General features: G+C 37.9%; 1 protein-coding gene across 6 annotated transcripts in view; it reads left to right on the top strand.

The window, feature by feature from the left end:
* RASA3 (RAS p21 protein activator 3) overlaps positions 1 to 18200 on the top strand; it is a 197384-nt gene that overhangs the window by 175366 nt on the left and 3818 nt on the right. For all 6 annotated transcript variants that reach the window (XM_039542281.1, XM_039542294.1, XM_039542303.1 and 3 more), the window contains 11 exons: positions 181 to 295; positions 1162 to 1236; positions 1850 to 1973; positions 3137 to 3243; positions 4470 to 4547; positions 5555 to 5632; positions 6186 to 6259; positions 10225 to 10331; positions 11894 to 11976; positions 15464 to 15672; positions 17343 to 17446. In XM_039542281.1, coding sequence (XP_039398215.1) covers positions 181 to 295; positions 1162 to 1236; positions 1850 to 1973; positions 3137 to 3243; positions 4470 to 4547; positions 5555 to 5632; positions 6186 to 6259; positions 10225 to 10331; positions 11894 to 11976; positions 15464 to 15672; positions 17343 to 17446 — 1154 coding nt within the window. The remainder of the gene's footprint in view (positions 1 to 180; positions 296 to 1161; positions 1237 to 1849; positions 1974 to 3136; positions 3244 to 4469; positions 4548 to 5554; positions 5633 to 6185; positions 6260 to 10224; positions 10332 to 11893; positions 11977 to 15463; positions 15673 to 17342; positions 17447 to 18200) is intronic.

The following is an 18200-nucleotide window of genomic DNA, read 5'->3' as shown; positions in this document are numbered from 1 at the left end:
GCTAGAAATGCACTAAACATTATACAATGCGTTTCATGGCAGCCCTTGCGCAAGGATCAAGGGGAATATTCGTGTGTGCATTCAAAAACAGCTTTTCATTGCTTTCAGTTGCTGCTTTTATTTCCACATGTTAGTGATTTATTACAAAAGACTAAATTATAGAAAATTGTTCCCTTCCAGAGACCCTAACACCATTTTCAGAGGAAATTCATTAACTTCCAAGTGCATTGATGAGACCATGAAACTGGCAGGGATGCATTATCTTCAGGTTACACTAAAGCCAATTATAGATGAGGTAAGAGCAGATTCAGAACACTTCTTTTTGGTAAAAGTTCAACCTAACAGGCCTTCTAGGATGAGATATTGTTGATGTCTTGCCCCTTAAGATTGCTTTGCAGGACTAATGTCAAGAGCTTGTATTTAAATGAAAACCCGTGTGGTTCTCATTACCCATTGAGTCACCAGTTCATGAACAGTGGACTTTCATTAAAGAAAAATAAAAAATTTCCATGTGAACTGTGTCTAAAATAAGCATCTTGTCTTTTAAAATACGTCATTTAGCATCTGGAAAATGGTTTAAAAAAAACAAAATAAAAGCCTAAGAAAATAAAAACTGCACAGCAGAAAACATTGGTCATAAATAACACATTTCATCCTGTCGCTTTAAATGGATATGATTATTCCTAGATAACTGCATATGTGACAGCTGGCAATGTGGTGATGCTTTATTATCTCTCCAGTCCAGGGTGGCTCTTTCCCCCTCCCACCGCCCCCGAACCATAATTGAGCAACAATTTCAGACCACAGATTTCCTTTAAGTGATTCAGCGCTATTGTACCTAAACACTTACTATGTCATCTCATCAGGAAATACTATTTTCCCTAAGAATACTATCTCTTTGGAACAAGAAATATTTTCTTAAATGATTGTCTTGTTTGGGAGGGCCTGGTGAGAACTTCATCCTTTTAGGTGCAGGATATTGCTGAAAAATAGAATGTAACATTTTGGAAAAATTCAAAATCTTGTCTAGCTGATGCATGATGTCTTGCCAGAAGACAAAATACTTTAGCCAAGAAAGCTAGCAGCCTAAATCCTTTATTTTAAGACTTCTTCCACCTGAAGATATGCCAGTGTACTAATTCTTCATCATGTTCATTCTAGATCTGCCAGCTCCATAAACCTTGTGAAATTGATCCTGTGAAGTTAAAAGATGGTGAAAACCTGGAAAATAACAGGGTAGGCAATCAGATTTGCAATTGAAAACAAAATCTCTAATTATATTGAGTATTTTGTCTCCCTTACTGAGGTCCCTGAACTTCATTTGGTGTTGTAAATTAAGCTTTCATATGTTAGTAGCCACTGGAAGCCTTCTTAACCTTGTAGAAATGTGTGTGATTTTTTTTTGTTACATCAGCTTCATATTTAGATGTATAGCATATAACTGAAATGTGAAGTTGTCTATTAAATGTAAAATAGGCAAGGAAGAATAGGATTTGTTTCCAATCGACTACGTAAATATTCAGTATAGTGGAAACGAGGACTCCTTAGCCAATTGTTTTGTAGAAGAAATAATGTTCTTTTCGGAATGAGGTCCAATTTTTTTGGGGGGGTGGGGTAGAAAAAGACACTGTGCTTTCAGCTTTGTGCTTAGAAATACACCTTGCCAAAGAGTAGGGTACCCATTGAATCTGGAACTGTGGTTTTTTTATATGTTATAATTGATTGCAAATATAATCTACTGTAGATGCCATTGGAGAAAGTGTAGTAGCCTTGTTCTCCATTGAAGAGAAATGGTGCATTTAAAACAAAACAAAACTAAAGTAAATTTAACACATTGCTAATGTTTCAGGAAAATCTGAGGCAGTATGTTGACCGCATTTTTACTGTCATTACGAAATCTGGGGTGAGCTGTCCTACAGTGATGTGTGATATTTTCTTTTCACTGAGAGAGTCAGCTGCCAAACGTTTTCAAGGTGAGTTGCTGTATGTCTTTTTAACTTCTTGTATGTTAAATCATTTTGAAGTATATAATTTTTATTATCTACCAGTTTACATTATCAGAGTTACAGGTGTAGAGGTTAAAAGTATATTTCAGATTAGAAGCTATTTATGAAGTGTATATCTATACTGTGTTTACCTCAGCTCTTCCTTAAAATCTGTTCTACTCTACTCTGAAACTGACATGATAGAAATGGCATTGAGGGGATTCAAATTTATGTATCAGTGATTTCAGATCAAATATGCTCAGTTTACAAGTATAGGGTTTTTTTAACACAGCTAGTCTGCAAACTCATTATCAAATCTCAGTTTTTTTCGACCCATGCATTAGCCTGTAATAAAAGCCAAATTATAAATTATTGACACCTATGCAAGGCCATTGCCTTGAGTGGGTTTGCATAGCTATAACTGAGTAGAACTTAGTAAAATTTGTTGCAGATACACTTCTTCGTAGCTACGTTGGCTCTGCCAGAGTAAAAAGCAATTTAACAAAGCCCCAATCAACCAACAAAAATCAATTTTTTGTCACTAAAGTAAACAGATCTAACTCTTCATACACACAAGGAGCAGATCAGCTGAGTAAGATGATGCTCTTTTATAGTCACTTTGAGAATAGAAAATCTCAGAACGAAATTCCATTGATCTCCATATTGTGTTCCTTATCCATTCCATTTATAATAATTATTGTAATAATTACTATTTGTTACTTCTTTTACAATAGTGCACGGGGGCCCTAACAAATCAGGGCCCCTTTGTGCTAGGTACTATAGATAAATGGTGAGAATCAGTGTCCTTTATAATCGGTGTAAATGAGTCGTATGTTCCAGTTGAGTACCAAAATCTGATATACAAACTAAGCATTTCCTGCACAATGAGACTTTGTGGAGCTCCCTACACAGTTTTGTTCTGTTTTAATGGGGCTAGCTCCCACCTGGATATTTTCATTACTTTATCAATAGCTAATTGGCTCCAAATGACCTCCATTATCTCATTCACCCATAACTTGTGAATATGCGAACCTCCAGCACAGGGCTGAATTAACTATCAGAACGTATTTTGACAGTTTTACCAGTACTGAAGATGCTCTTTAAAGTAGTGTTTGTTGGGATAATGAGTGGAATGGTTTCTCTTGTTACAGGTGACTCTGATGTACGGTATACAGCTGTAAGCAGTTTCATTTTCCTGAGATTCTTTGCTCCTGCAATTCTTTCTCCAAATCTCTTTCAGCTTACACCACACCACCCCGTAAGTACTGTATCGATCTGTCTAGGTTCATATGTGGCCCATCACCATAGTATGAGTGCCTACCAAGCGTTATTGTTTTTTTAAATCTATCTTCTCAACACATAGGAGAAATAGCTTGATGGTTCTTGTCTTTTTTTTGTGTTAGCAGATGTGTTCGGTGACTGTGTTTGTGAAGAACTTAGACTTCCCCCCCCTTGATAAGCTGAAGTGAATTTTACATTTAGTTTTGAAATTGAGCCTTGTGGTAATTCTCATCCCTCTCTCTCAGGGAGGGAGTTCTGTAGTCTAGGTCCAGCTCCTATGAAAGTTCTGTCTCAAACACTCATGAGCCTCCCCCTACTGGTCAACAGTTTCATTGTCCAGCTGGGTAATCATACAAGCTTGTGTCCTTTGCTAGTGCTCAGCGCTATCAAAGAGAAGATTTGTGTGTGGAATTACCTATTGTAAGAACTCTGCATATGGGGCCCAGCATGCTGTGAAGTGTTACATAAACTGGAATTGTATCGCCTCATTCTTTTCTTGTACAAAGTTATATGCAGTAATAGGGGTTTCAGCTGCAATAACTTTGTTAAAAACGTGTTAATTGCCTTAAAAATTAAACAGATTTTGTTTACACATTAAAATGTTCTCTCATTCCTAAATAAGTGATTTTTTTAAAAATGGTCATATCAGATACTCCTCCCTGGGATAAAAAGTGCCTTCTGGTGGTCAGAGGTGACTTTGAGGAATAAGTTGTTAAAGATTCCACTAAAAAGGGTACAGCATAATTTTTAAATAGGTTGAATATTACTGTAGCCTCTTGGCCAAATTCCCTTAAGTAAACAGGTTCTACAGTAAGTCAAAGGCACTGCAAGCTATTCTAGAGACTAGTAGCTGCTCCATTTTAATTGGATTCATTACTTCAAAACCCTTTGAATAGTAAATATGTTGCCCAAATCCTAAACTGTTAAATTTCAGTATAGAAAATAGTCTTCAAGCATTCACTTACAAAATGAAGCAAGGATTCTTTCTCACTTGCTCTCCAGAAACAAGGGCAAGAAGGTAGTCATAACAAAGTCTGTCATGCTTCTTAAGGCAGCAGCTTTCTTTCTATAAAGTTTGTGAGTTTTTTTAAATCTTACACTGATTGTTGGTATGAGTGAAATAGAGAACAGCAAATGTGTGTAGTGCTGTCCCGTGTTTTAAAAATCAAGAATATGTAACACCACTGTTCTCCCCCTTCATAGGATCCTCAGACCTCTAGAACATTGACACTTATCTCTAAGACCATACAAACATTGGGCAGCTTATCAAAATCTAAATCTGTAAGTGTTTTGTTTTATTCTTACTTTGTGGGTTATGTTGGCAAAACGTTGCTCTTTATTTCCTTTTTAAAAGCAGTTTGTCTCTTTATTATTGTAATTAAATGTTTGGAATGGCTAGATAGTACCATATACAAACGAGTCAGTGGTAAGCAATGCTAGAGTAACTGAATTTATATCCTACATGCTAATTGATGGCAAATGTTTTCTTCATTTGAATTATATTTTTAGTAAAGTGTGACGTGGTCTCAGGGCTCTGGGGCTTTTTGTGAAGTCTTTTTGAAAAAATGCATCATTGAAAGTACCTGGAAAACGAAGTTCTGAGCTTATATACATGGCAGCAGCCCTGCTGTCTTTTCTGTGCTGCCTCAGCAAAGTATTTAAAGCCTGATCTAGATCTAGAGGAACCACCTCTAATGGTGAGGGATAGGGCACTTCTCATGCCATTTCAGCTCTCAGCCAATTAATGATGATAGCTGATAGTGGCTTTTTGATGTCCACTAGAAATTTGAAATGAGAATAATTTGAGCCTGTGGGCCACCAAACAGTTATCAGATGATAACATGAGGCCACTGCTGCCCTGGTCTGGATTCACACCAGCAACCTGCGAGTGAGCCTGTATCCCATTTACAAATCTCTGGAGTCCATTCAGTTCCTTGTCTCTTACTGTTTTTGTCAGATTGTTTTGGGAGCATGACTTTTAAATAATAACTTGAAACTTTTACAGAATGTTATAGTAAATGTACTGAATTGAAGATTTGGAATGCATTCTGCTAAACCACATTTTTGTAATAGAAATTATTTTAGTCGGAGAGCTTTCTTGATAGGACTTCTTAGTACAACCAAACAACTTGAAAGTAGCTTTGGTTTCTTTCTCTTTTTTGCAGATAGGGAAATTGGTGGTGGTTTGAGTAGGGAAACGCTTATTTTCTGAGTCTGTTGATGTTAAAGTTTTAGGTATAAGTTGTACTAGAAGATACACAAATATTGGTTCGTTGTTTGCATTTCAGGCCAGCTTCAAGGAATCTTACATGGCAACTTTTTATGACTATTTTAATGAGCAGAAATATGCAGATGCAGTAAAAAATGTAAGTAACTAGCCAATGCATCGAATACATATTATACTTTTTGAAGCTGATGTTTAGAATCATATAAGTAGTGTAATATTTACACAACACTCTCAAGAAAAAACTTATTCAGTAGTACTCAAGAAATATGCAGTGAATACAGTGCACGTAAAAATCCATAGAATTTGTTGGAAACCACCCTTCGTAAATAACACTTATGGAACAATATACTATTGGTCAGATTTTACACGTTCCATGTTGTCCTGCAAGCCTGTAATGAGAACAGTCTGGTCCAAGACTAAATGAAGGAGGTTGAGTAATAAAGGAAAAGGAGCATGGAGAGGATATAAAAAAGTGGGGATCTATACCTTTTGTACTCAGGGGCACTGTTGCATTTGAGCTGTTCTTAATTTACCATCCAGAAAACCTTCCCAAATTCCCTAGTTGTTTGCTGTATTCTTTTTTCAAATACTGTTAGAGCATTGTCATGTACTACAGTAATATGTAAATATAAACATTTTAATTTGGCTTCTGTTGTACCCATATTTTATCGGTATATTTTGTCCATCTTAAGTTCTTAGATTTGATTTCATCCTCTGGAAGGAGAGATCACAAGAGTATAGAGCAACCCATACTGCTTAAAGAAGGGTAAGAATGAGTTCATAGTAGAATTTCTTGTATCTCTGTGTATTTTAATACCATTGTAAGGCAGCTGTTCTTCCTCCCCACTACATTCATATGTTACAAGGGAAAATATAAATGTAGAAAATGTCGCATTGCTGTCTTTATCCACTGTGGCTGCTAGCTTATTTTAACATCCTTTCATTTGATTTAAACATTTTAATTTCACATGTATTCTAGAATTTTTGTTAAAAAAAAAAGGCTTATAGAACTTAATTACCACAATTAGTGCAGAGTTAAGTTAAATTGCCCCTTTGTTAAAAGAAGGTTAAGGTTGTGACTCAAACTTACAACAGCTGCAAAATTCCATTCCGTAGACAGACACTCAATACTTTAATCATGACATTGTGGAGTGGGCAAAGCCTTCTGATGGATTTTGCCATTCCTGTTGTGCTATAAAATCTTAACTAATTTTTGCAGAAAATTTTTTAACATGCATGTACAGGGGAACAACTTCAAAACTCAGTATCTCTGCCTCTTAAGACTCTTTCCATACACTAGTTGTCATATGGACTAATTGCTGGCATTTTTCACTTTAAAAATGAATCTGTAAAAGCACTTAAGTACAGTGTATAGGCAGCTAGATTGTTTGTTTCTTCTGAAAATAAAACCTTTTTGAAAATTTGTCCTGAGCTTAGTAAGCTAAGTTGCAACCTAGAGTAAATTTTCACAACAGATTTTATAAATCACTAAATAATAACATTAGGTTTGCATTGAAAATGCTGACAACTTTTAACTGTGAACATCCCCTTTATTTAGCCTGTAGAGTTCGCGTCACTTCTGTGTTAGAGTCCCCAGAAGTTGGCATGTCTGTTTTAATTCTGTGCATTATCATTCTTTTGCTTTTTGTAAATAAATGTGTAATTTGTAACTTCCTCTCTGACTCTTAAACATGACTTTTCTGCCTCTGTCTTTCTTTTGCTCTTGTCTGATTTTTTTCTGTCTTTTCTTGCTCGGCCTGCTGGCTGCTGTTATAAGGACTCTTAAACTAACAGTAAAGAAAGTTGATGGTAATAGTTCATGCAGGTAAGATGGTAGGGACAGCTGGTGCTTTGCCATAGCTACCTGCTGGCAGTGTGTCCTTCCTTCATAGCAAGATATATCTGACTTAAATTTGGGAAGGATGTTTTCTCTGTTTAATAACGCTGAAATGCCAATGTAAAACCAACAGAGATAATTTGTGACATACATCTCAACAGTGCCTAATTTTTTAAAAAAGATGCTGAAAATGGTAAAGTACTTTTTATTTGTAGGCAGAGGCTTCAAGCCTGCTGGAGTTTATTTAATGTTTACTATACAGATTCCTAAAACCTCATTGTAAGTGATTAAGATGTCAGCATACATCTTCTAGGCACTGTTTCAGCAACATACAAATAAATTGTTTTCAAGGTTAAAGAGTGGTCTGCAGATGGCTAGTTCCCCCGCATTATCTCGTAATTGTCATGCCTTATCATTAAAAAAGGCAAGTTATCTCACAACCATCGATTTGATTATTTTTCCAGAGGAATTGCCTGGCTGCTGAGTGGGTTTTCTACCTGCCTTCGCTCTGCTTTTTTAATGTAATTTAATTTTAATCTTTTTTCTTTCTATATAAAGAGCATCTGTAACTCACCCTGCAGAGTGTGCACTTTTGATTGACCATCTAGTTCCCGAGATGAGTGGGTTAGCCATTGGCTTGTGCTTTGCTGGCACCGAGCATGCCATCACTGCTCAACAAATAGCTGTTGGCCTCTTTCCAAAAGGAAGAGATCTGAAAGTAATTTCTCCTTGCATACTCGTGCTCGAAGGGCATTCACACTGACGCGGCCAAGCAAAACTGAAATAGATCCTCATTTAAATCTACCACAAAGGGGAGGAATAAAAAGTCTCTTCAGCCAATTAATTCTGATAATGTTTTTCCTTCATGTGTCTTGAGCATTTGTTCAATCCAATTCCCCAAATGTTACATGAATTTTAGAAACAAGGAAGTACTTTAAACTGGCCTTGAAATACTTTCTGCCTGCCTACCCAGGTAATGAAAGCATGACATTTTGTTTTAAATTATTGTAGGTAGCTTACAGGCTTTAAAGCTGCTCTTATTCGAATATCAAAGGCAGGATCTTCCATAAAAAGAGAGAAAAACAGTGTCTGATTCAATGCGTAGTTTTGAAATAAAAGGAGGGAATGTAATTAGAAATGTGCTTTTAACTCTGGGGTACTGAGTGCACACATCTAAAAGGGAGTTTATTTTTAGAACACCATGTGTATGTGCAGGTCACCCTTAAGGATGTCTGCATGGCAAAAAGAACTTAATGAAGAGTTTATTCCTTAGACGGCCCAGCCCCATTTTCTTAGGCAGCCACTCTCGTTTTGAGATTTGCCTAACTTCAAACCCTGAAGGGATCCATCAACTGGTTGACATTAGGAGGCCTCGACCCACTGTCAGACATACAGCTCCATTGTCTTTCTCAAATGATCCAGGAATAAAGACTGAGAAGCGACTGTTACTATCCAAACCTTCTGGGTATGGACGGACTTTAACCACCATAATGGTTATATTATTCTGTAAGTGCCTACAGTACAGTGAATGGGGCATGCTAAGCATAAAACAAGCCTCTGCCCCAAGAAGTTTACAGTCTAAATGCACTGCAGGGAACAATACAGCACAATACTAAGCAGAGTGGCATGAGTACATTCAGGTTGGAAGGCTTTGGAGAAGGAGGCTTTTATTAGGTTCCTGGCCTGCCTGACACATTCTAATTATTTGGGACTAAGGATGTTCTATCAGAAACAGGAACTTAAAAAAAAAAATTGGAGATATACCTATCTCCTAGAACTGGAAGGGACCTTGAAAGGTCATTGAGTCTAGCCCCCTGCCTTCACTAGCAGGACCAAGTACTGATTTTTTTGCCCCAGATCCCTAGGTGACCCTCTGGGTTTAGCAGGCCAATGCTCAAACCACTGAGCTATCCCTCCCCAAACTATGGTGTTTGTTATTCAAAGTGTTCTGGCTCCCCTGCTGGTGAAAACACATATAGTGAAATCCTCCCTTGCATTAAGCCACTCCCTATTACTGCTCTGTATTGTGTGTGTTCATCGTGCTGTGTACTACCTTTGTGTCTGATAAATATAGCTTTGATAGCAAGTCATTTTTAATGGTTCTCTTATATTATCTTATCCAGTACAGTATATTGTACATATGAATCCACTTGTACATTGTGTAAAATACCTTTCCATCTCTGGCACGCGTGTTCTGTGTGTGTGTGTGTGTGTGTGTGTGTGTGTGTGTGTGTGTGTGTGTGTATATATATAATCTTCATTAAAGGTTGTACAGAGCATAATGAAATCAGTATCTTATTTTCCTACGTTACCTTGAAATTGTGGGTTAATTTAGTGCTTAAACATATAGTAGATATAATATATTTCTTAGTAAGTTGATTGCTACCTGAGAGTAGCAAACCACAAATCAATAAATGAAAAACTCAGAATTACTAGTGGCAGTGGCTTTTAACAGGCTAGTTTATGTTGGGATAAAAATCTGTATTTTCTAACTGCAGCATCACTTTGTTAGTTGAAAATGGAGTTCCAGAACATTCAACATTTTATATTATTTATAGAGTATGAGTGATTAACTCACATAAGACAGTTCTTGTACTAACGAGGTTTTGTACATCTCTTTTAGGTGTTGAAAATCATCTAAGCCTCTTAGACTCTGTCATGACTGGGAAAAGTGGTAGAGTTAGGTTAAGCGTAGCAAATACATGCTAGCTAAGTTCCTCTCTTTTCCTAGTATAGATGCAGGGTAACACCTCTCACTAGACTTTCAACTGGTCAAGTTGTAGCCTAGGCAGGAACCTAGTATTAGAAAGTATTCAATGTGTTCTCTTGGAGTTTGACAACTTGCGATTGTAACTGAGTGCATTAAGGTAACAACGCTTTCCCGTTTACAATAGGTTTATGATCAAAAGAGCACAAGGAAGAAAACGATTTGGTATGAAAAACTTCAAGAAGAGATGGTTTCGCCTGACTAACCATGAATTTACCTATCAGAAAAGCAAAGGTAACAAAGGTTTGCCTTTCTGTTTTCTAACTTTTCACTAATAAAACAATGGATTAAGCATACAGAACAGTATAAGAGAACAGAAGGAGCTCCTTGGTAACATACTTTACAATAAAAACCTAATTTCTGTAAATCTGTAACTGCAGAAAATACAATACATAGAAAAAGTATCTGAGAGGAGAGAGGGAAATTTTTTAAAAGCACATGGATTTTTTTTTCTTTTTCTTTCTGTGTATTCTTCGTACTAACCATTTCAGAGAGTTTGGGTGGAATTTGAATGCTTTGATATGAATTAAACCATATGCTTATTGGAATGTGTTTATGGACTAAAACTCTACAGTACCCTATCAGTAATTAACATACACTGTGTGTGCATTCACACTTGTTTATCATACGGGCTGAGAAGGCAGAACATACCTGTAATAACCTTAAGCTGGGGTTTGGGTTTGCATGGGACAATGCCAAATCCCACAAATTGATATCCTAGCGTTAATTTATTGTTAAGGTTTGGAATGCTGTATTAAGCACTCAAAAGTGAAGCAGTTCCAGGGAGCTGAGGTTGTAACTGCACATTTTATGGTACACACTAACAACAATAAATAACACATTGGCGCCCACATTTCAAATGAAAAACAGAGAAAACACTACATGTGGGCATTGTGCCGAGTTAGTCTTGTAGAGGAAATCCATCTGCAACTTCTGGAATTGCCTCACTTTTCAGTGCTTGATATTTCACTGTGTGGTTACATCAAGTGGGTAAAATAAACTGTTTTAATGTAATTAATATCAAAATTACCACTTACATGAAACTGCTGAAGTACTGCTGATTTTTTTTAATTGTCTCATTATTCTCAGGCACGTACATGCCCATCTTTTATTGAATTAATTAATTTTATTCTTGCATTCATTATCACTTATCAATTGGATTCCAGAAATGGACTCTCTCTTTAGTGGTTTTCATTAATTTTGTAGCATTTGCACTATTAACAGAAGTACACTGGGGTTTGAGTACATGCTTTGAACTTTCAAACATTTGTTCATAAGTAAAGTCCTTAATATTAGATTAAGATTATAAAGATTATTTCAGGAGTTTCCAACTAGATTTTTTGGATTTTTTTTATTCAGTAGAGAGTAACAACTACTCCTCCTATTGTGTACGTTTGCTGAGGGAGTGCTTGCAGATTCCATTAACTATTAGATCACTTAACTCTCTCAACCATGAAGTCTGCATCATGCCCACCATCCTTAATCACCTGCACGGACAAGAGGGATTCCCTTTTTTTGCTGCCTCTTGAGGGAAAATGTTCTGTCTACAACTTCCCCACTCACTGCCTGAATAGGTGATTTTTGAAGCGGTTTGGTGGTGGCACATTTTGCAGCTAAAAACAGAAATGAAATTAAGGTAATATTGAGACTTTGACAGCATGTCAGTAAAACAAGCTTTCCTGCAGTCACACTGAACTCTTCCTTCACAGAAATCAAAGCAGGGCTTTTAATAAGAGCAGAGGGCAAAGTGACACTTGAACAGTTATGCAGCTTTAGCTTGCAATTGTTTATTGCAGGTGATCACCCACTGTGTAGCATTCCGATAGAAAACATTCTGGCAGTGGAGAAATTGGAGGAGGAGTCCTTTAAAATGAAAAATGTAAGTAGGTCATCTTCAACTGTTAGTTGGATTTGTCTTGGTCCCCCACCCCCACCAAATCGCCTCTTTCCTTTTTGTAACTCGTGTTGGATTTCCAGTGGAAGACGTACAGCCACAGCTGCTTGTTCTGTATCTAGTGGCATGGGAGTCGAAAAGTGAAGTCCATTGAGATTTTTAATGTGGCCCTGTCAGCGGTATCCGGATTTAGTTATCTGCAGCACACACTTAGTACTGCCCACTCACTGCTGATCAGCTGTCTGGGCTCTAGATAGTTGGACACAGGTAAGGCAACTGAGTCTCTGCCCTTCCCATCAGCTCTAGGTCTGATCCTTGGGAATGAATTAACTCCTTACATTTACAATGGAGCACATTATCTTGCAATACTCTATCCGCTAGCATATCCTCATAGAATAATGACATAGCATGTATGTATCTGGTATAGAATATATGGGAATGAGAGGTGTGGTCCCAGACACTTGCCAATATAACCTTTACACCATCTGAGCTTGATAGTGTGATATAACAGTTTTGTTGGCATGTGTGCAGGATGGCTGCATTTCTTAAGAGTGGCATACCAGAGCATGCTTTTATGTATTTGATGTATACCATCTATTATACAGAAACTGTTTTTAGAAATATATATGAATTTAAGTGATGTCACAATCCTTTTTCATACTCCTTTGCCTCTTTAAGTCAGCTACCATAGGTATCATGATTCCAACTATACAGATCTGAGAGGTCTTATAAAATTAATTATTTTTTATCTGTTTCTAAACATTATCTAAAATAGGTATTTATTCATAAATTGTTATGACTTCCAGCTTCTGTGTCAATTGATCCTTCCACTTCCTAAATTACATGGGCTCTGAGGACCAGGGTGGGTAATATTCAGGCTTAGACCAGATACCAGACCTGTGATAGTATTTTTACTGATTGGCTGAGCAAAGCGAGACCCTATGCTCAACTCAATGGCATTTCTCTGTTTGTCTGTAATGTGATAACAGTGGCACTGCTCTGATTGTCTGTAACAAGATGCAGTAGGCTGTAGCTCACTGTTTCTTAGGGTACCTCCTCACTGCATAGTTAACTTAAGTAGTTGTTGAATAAAAACCAAAAGATACAACATTTACGTAGTTTTCAGAATAGAACTGTGCTTTGAGGTCAAGCATTCCTTTTTGCATGGGAAATGCAGATCTTTGAACATATTTCAAGATAAAATTCCCCCAAGTCTCTCCTGGAAATGGTAGAATATGCTATTGCCCACCTCCCCAGCCAATGAGGCTTTCTGCTGGATTATTTTCAATATCAGAGAATTTCTGTTTCTCTTAGAATGTAGAAATAGAATACAATGATATGGGCAGAATTCTAAAACCCTGCTGCCGATGCAGCTCATGTGAATTCTCCATACTGGATGCAAAGTATGTTTAAAGATCCACATCTACTATAAATATTTTCTTGGCATCCGTGTTCATCATCTTGCTCCAAATCATTTTCATCATTCCTAATAAGTTTCATAATGTGTAGTAGATGCCAGCACCACGTAAGGGCACAGTACGCCCAGCCAGTCTGTCTCTCTTCTTTCAAGAAGTCCTCAGGATCCTTGAGCAGAGAGTTGTTTTACAAGTAACTTTCTGGTCTTTTGAAGAATATTGCTTTAAGAACAAGTGCTGTGTCTGGTGCTTTTTGAGCCAGAAAAGGTCTTGCAACTACTTGAAATTCTTGGCTTAACTGTTGGCTTCTCAGTAACAGTTTCTATACATTAGGTCATTAATAATGGTATCCCATTCCACAACCACATATCCCTTATAAATTTGTTCCTTTATTGTTACATACAGAGCTCCGCTACACTAAGCAGTGTGTTAAAATTCAGTTTCCTACAGCTCTGTGTTAAACAGGGGCTGAGCTGTATGCCCGAGACTTGCAATTCCCGTCTCAGCTCAAATTAGCACTTTTTCTCCTGGCAAGTTTTTAAAAGGGATACTGCATTTTGTCCACACTTTGCTCATGCCTAGCTGATCACACTAATAATTGCTATATCAGTATTGTGGTGAAGTGCCCACCTTTTTATTTGGTGTCTGGTATCAGTAAAAAAAAAAAAATACTGAACACAGGAAAAATGCCAACTGAAGCCTTCCTTTCCCTTTGTCTTTCGGTGAAAATTCCATTTAAATCAAGAAGTTCACTTGTGAAATAGAGGGGGTATTCCTAGTTTCGAAGTATAGAAACCTTAAAGTGTAATAAAGGGAGCAGAGACTGAACTGATACCATGTATTCAAGTGAGCTTCCTTTAAAATACTATCCCTTATCCTGTCAGTGTACAATCTGGGACAATGATCTCTGTGTTTGTAATTCAGAAAGGTTTATACAAAAAAAATTGATAACCCTGAGGACACAGTCGTATGAGAAATAATACTTAGCCATATACAAACAGTAATGTGCAGATTTTAATTTTAGGGGGGACTTAGTTAAACATGAAAGGTGAAAGAAAACCAGTGAATGCTAAATATTTAGAAAAGTTATATGAACTTCAAGTTCTTGATTTTGCTTTTCCAGTATTTGCTGTTATCTCATTAACTTCAACCTCAGTAATCCCCAACAGATTTTCAGCTATCAGTTTATCTGGCAAAGGAATTAGGTTTGAAATGTTACCTTTGCAAGAGGAAGGAAGAGCATGGAAAAGGATTGATAGTGGTTGTGATTTCTTTGATTGCAAGCTGTTTGGGGTCGGGACTGTGTCTTCCTGAATGTTCATACAGCATCTACAAAATGGAATCCCAGTTGTGATTTGGAGTGCCTAAGCATTAACATGACATAAACATTTTAATAATTTGAGCCACTAACACACCCCTGTATATTCACAAGGAAGCTTTATTCATTTACTGTTACTTTATTAGTGGTTATATTTATTGTGTGCAGGTGATTATAAAAGGGAAAGAACATCAAAACAAGTGCTAAGAGGTTCATTTTGTGTCAGTTAAAGCAAAATAGGCCTGGCGGCTGATTGCAAACTCAATTCTTCCCCCTCCCACTACAAAGAGCGTTTCCTTTCAGCCCAGCATTTGCTTTCTCTGTCAGCCTTCCAAAACTCGAAGCTGCAACATTACTAAAATTGTATCTCTGACTCTCACTGATCACTCTAAGGGTGTGTTCCTCAGCAAGCAAATTAATCTCAGTTGTTTATAAATTGTCTCCTGTAGGAGCAGGATTAACATGTTGCACAAAGAGAGAGGTTTTATTTTTAAAGAAATAATTAATCTTTCAGTTTTCAGATCCATTTGTGTTTAATAGGATTTCTTGCTGCTTCTAGATGCATCTTTTGGTCTAAAACCTTTTCCTGTTTCCTTTAATAATCCATTGATCAGACTGTACCTTCTAATATAGAGGTTTATGCTGTTAAGACTTCCTCCTTTACTTTGTATTCTTTTAAATTGACTCTAGTGTTGATTAAATTGGTGGTTCAGTCTGTGGCTTATTTCCTTGTTTTCAGATGTTCCAAGTGATTCAGCCTGAGAGAGTCCTGTACATCCAGGCAAATAACTGTGTCGAGGCCAAGGACTGGATTGACATACTTACTAAAGTTAGCCAGTGCAACAAGAAACGCCTCACAGTCTACCACCCTTCCGCATACCTTAATGGACACTGGCTGTGCTGTAAGGCCACTGCAGATAATACTCCCGGCTGTACACCCTGCACTGGGTAAGGACACTGCTTGTTTTAAATTCTGCCAGGGACATGTTAAGTATGTGCAATGTGGCCTCCCAGTAGGTAATATTTGTGAAGAAGTGCAAGCTGCCTGGGCATCTCTGGGTTCTAGATAACAAACTGTTGTCCTAGATCGGTTGTGTTGTCATCCCAATCTTCTTCTCATACCTAGTGCAAGTGGCATCTTCGGACCATGGTTAAATTGCTCTATCTTCTTAGTACATGAGACATTAGTACGTCTAGTACAGGATAAAATTCAAAACCATAGTATGTCAGAGCAAAAATCTTAAGCTCCTAAAACAGCCTACAGCTCAGAAGGAGCGGCTTTCCATTCCTTGCTCGTATGTTAAACTGAAGACAACATCTAGACTAACAAAAACCAGTGCTGCTATTATTTGTAGGGTCTCCAGCACCCTGTGTGAAATGAGTTGGTGGTTTCACTCCCGTCCCTAGAGAACAGCTGTTGTCCTCACAAAAACTAATAGCCTGGTTGTTGGTAACCTGTATTGTAAACCTGCATTGTACGCTGCATTGTAAATCCAGATCTGTGGGACCTGGGCCTGGGCACTCAGGATTTTGAAGCCCCTGCTTGAGTGTCCAAACTGCATTGTAAACCTGGGCTTATAACTGCTGGACCCGGGTATCTCAATCATGCTATTGTGTCCATGCTGCATTACACAGAGCTTCTGACTCGGGTCCGTGGCTTGAGCTGTCTCCACACAGCAAAATGACAGGGCTTGAACTCTAGGGCCGGGTCCTGAGTGCTTGCTGACCTGACTCAGACTGTTTCTGTGGGTACATCTACACTCCAATAAAAGCCAAGTCTCGAAGCCTTGGTCAATTGACTTTGGCTCGCATGGTTCAGGCTGCGGGGCTAAAAATTGCAGCATAAACGTTCGGACTCGGGCTGGAGCCTGGACTCTGAGACTCATCCCCCTCACAGCGTTTCAGAGCCTGGGCTCCAGCCTGAACATCTAAAGTGCCATTTTTTAGTCCTGCAAGCCTGAATCAGCTGACCTGGGCCAGCCGTAGCCGTGCCACAGGTCTTTTGTTAGTGTAGACGTACCCTGTGTGGACGGAATGGGGGCTTGGATTCAAATGTGAGCCAGAGCCTGAACTTAGTGTGCAGTGTAGACATACCCTCCGAGGCCAAGAATTGAATGGCCTGAGACTTAGCTATCTTCTCACTGTATCTGTCTGCCTAGCCACATTCATTAATCCCCCAAAGGTCTGAGTATTTGTATAAAAGAATCTTCTTTTCTGAGTTAAAGTGTAGACATGTTGGATAGTCAGTGTGTGGTGTAGTTTAAAATGTCATCACCCTGACCTGGTCTGTGAAAAAAGAGACAGCTTCAGGATCCAGGACACCGGGTCTAGCACCTTTTCTTGAATACTCACTTTCAAAGAAGAAAATGATACAAACTTCTGCACCTATTATGTTAGGTTTGTAGTGTTGTTGTGTGGTATGCCACATATCTGCAGGATTAAGAAAAGCTTAGCAACACCTTGCTTTTAATGCCTGCATATAAAGATGAAAATGATTCACACTCCCATATTCATGATATTAGGTGTGTAGTGTTGCTCTCGTGCTCTAAAAGAGATTTTTTTAAACCCGTCTGACAGAGAATGGTACTATCACTGCCTCCCTTTTTTATGTTTTACAGAGGCCTCCCTGCAAATATACAACTAGACATAGATGGAGATAGAGAAACTGAACGCATTTACTCCCTTTTCAACTTATATATGCCTAAGTTGGAGAAAATGCAAGGTGAGCATGAAGAAGTGTCCTTTCACTGCTTCTAGAAATAAGAAAATAACTTAATTTTATTCTCCTGATACCTCTGGACCAACTGTGCGGATACATATTTGCATAACAGTGTGATCATCATTTAACTTTTTACTGCTGCCATGGAAGGTTATGTGACTTATTTTTGGTACCCAGTGGAAGAGTCACATGCAAAGAATGTTTTGTGTAACAGTTGTTTGAAATATGGTCTTAACCCCAGAACCCTAATGTAGTTTAGGCATAGAGCATAGTTTGCATGCTCTGAATTGGCAGATTAGATTGTGCACTAACTAGAATTGTACTGATCTTGTAAGGAAGAAGCAGCCAAGTTGAGTTTTCAGTGGAAAATGGTTTTATGTTACCAGAAGCCGTGTGCATATTTCTCTGACTCGATTCCCCAGCGTATGCTGAATCCAAACAGTTTCCCACACTGGCTGTTTTGGATATATCAATAGAATATGACTCCATGTATATATAAGAAATGAGTATTTTCCAGCCCAATTTTGCTTTTCAAGTGTCTAGGAGGAGATATTCAGTGAGGGATAAAAGTAATGAAAGGAACAGCCTAAAAAGCTACTGCTGCTGGGCAAGCCAGAAAAATATTCTGCATTACAATATGCCAAACTTTAGATCCTAACTCAGTAGATGGAGTAGCAGAGAAGCCTTAAGTGCAATGCTCAACTTTAAATAGTACTTTATTTTATAACATGATATAAGCCAGAAGTGTCAGACATGC

The sequence above is a fragment of the Mauremys reevesii genome, linkage group 1, assembly GCF_016161935.1.
Source record: "Mauremys reevesii isolate NIE-2019 linkage group 1, ASM1616193v1, whole genome shotgun sequence".
Lineage (NCBI taxonomy): Eukaryota > Metazoa > Chordata > Testudines > Geoemydidae > Mauremys > Mauremys reevesii.
The sequence above is the reverse complement of the archived record's forward strand: the minus strand, read 5'-3'. Positions and strand labels throughout refer to the sequence as shown.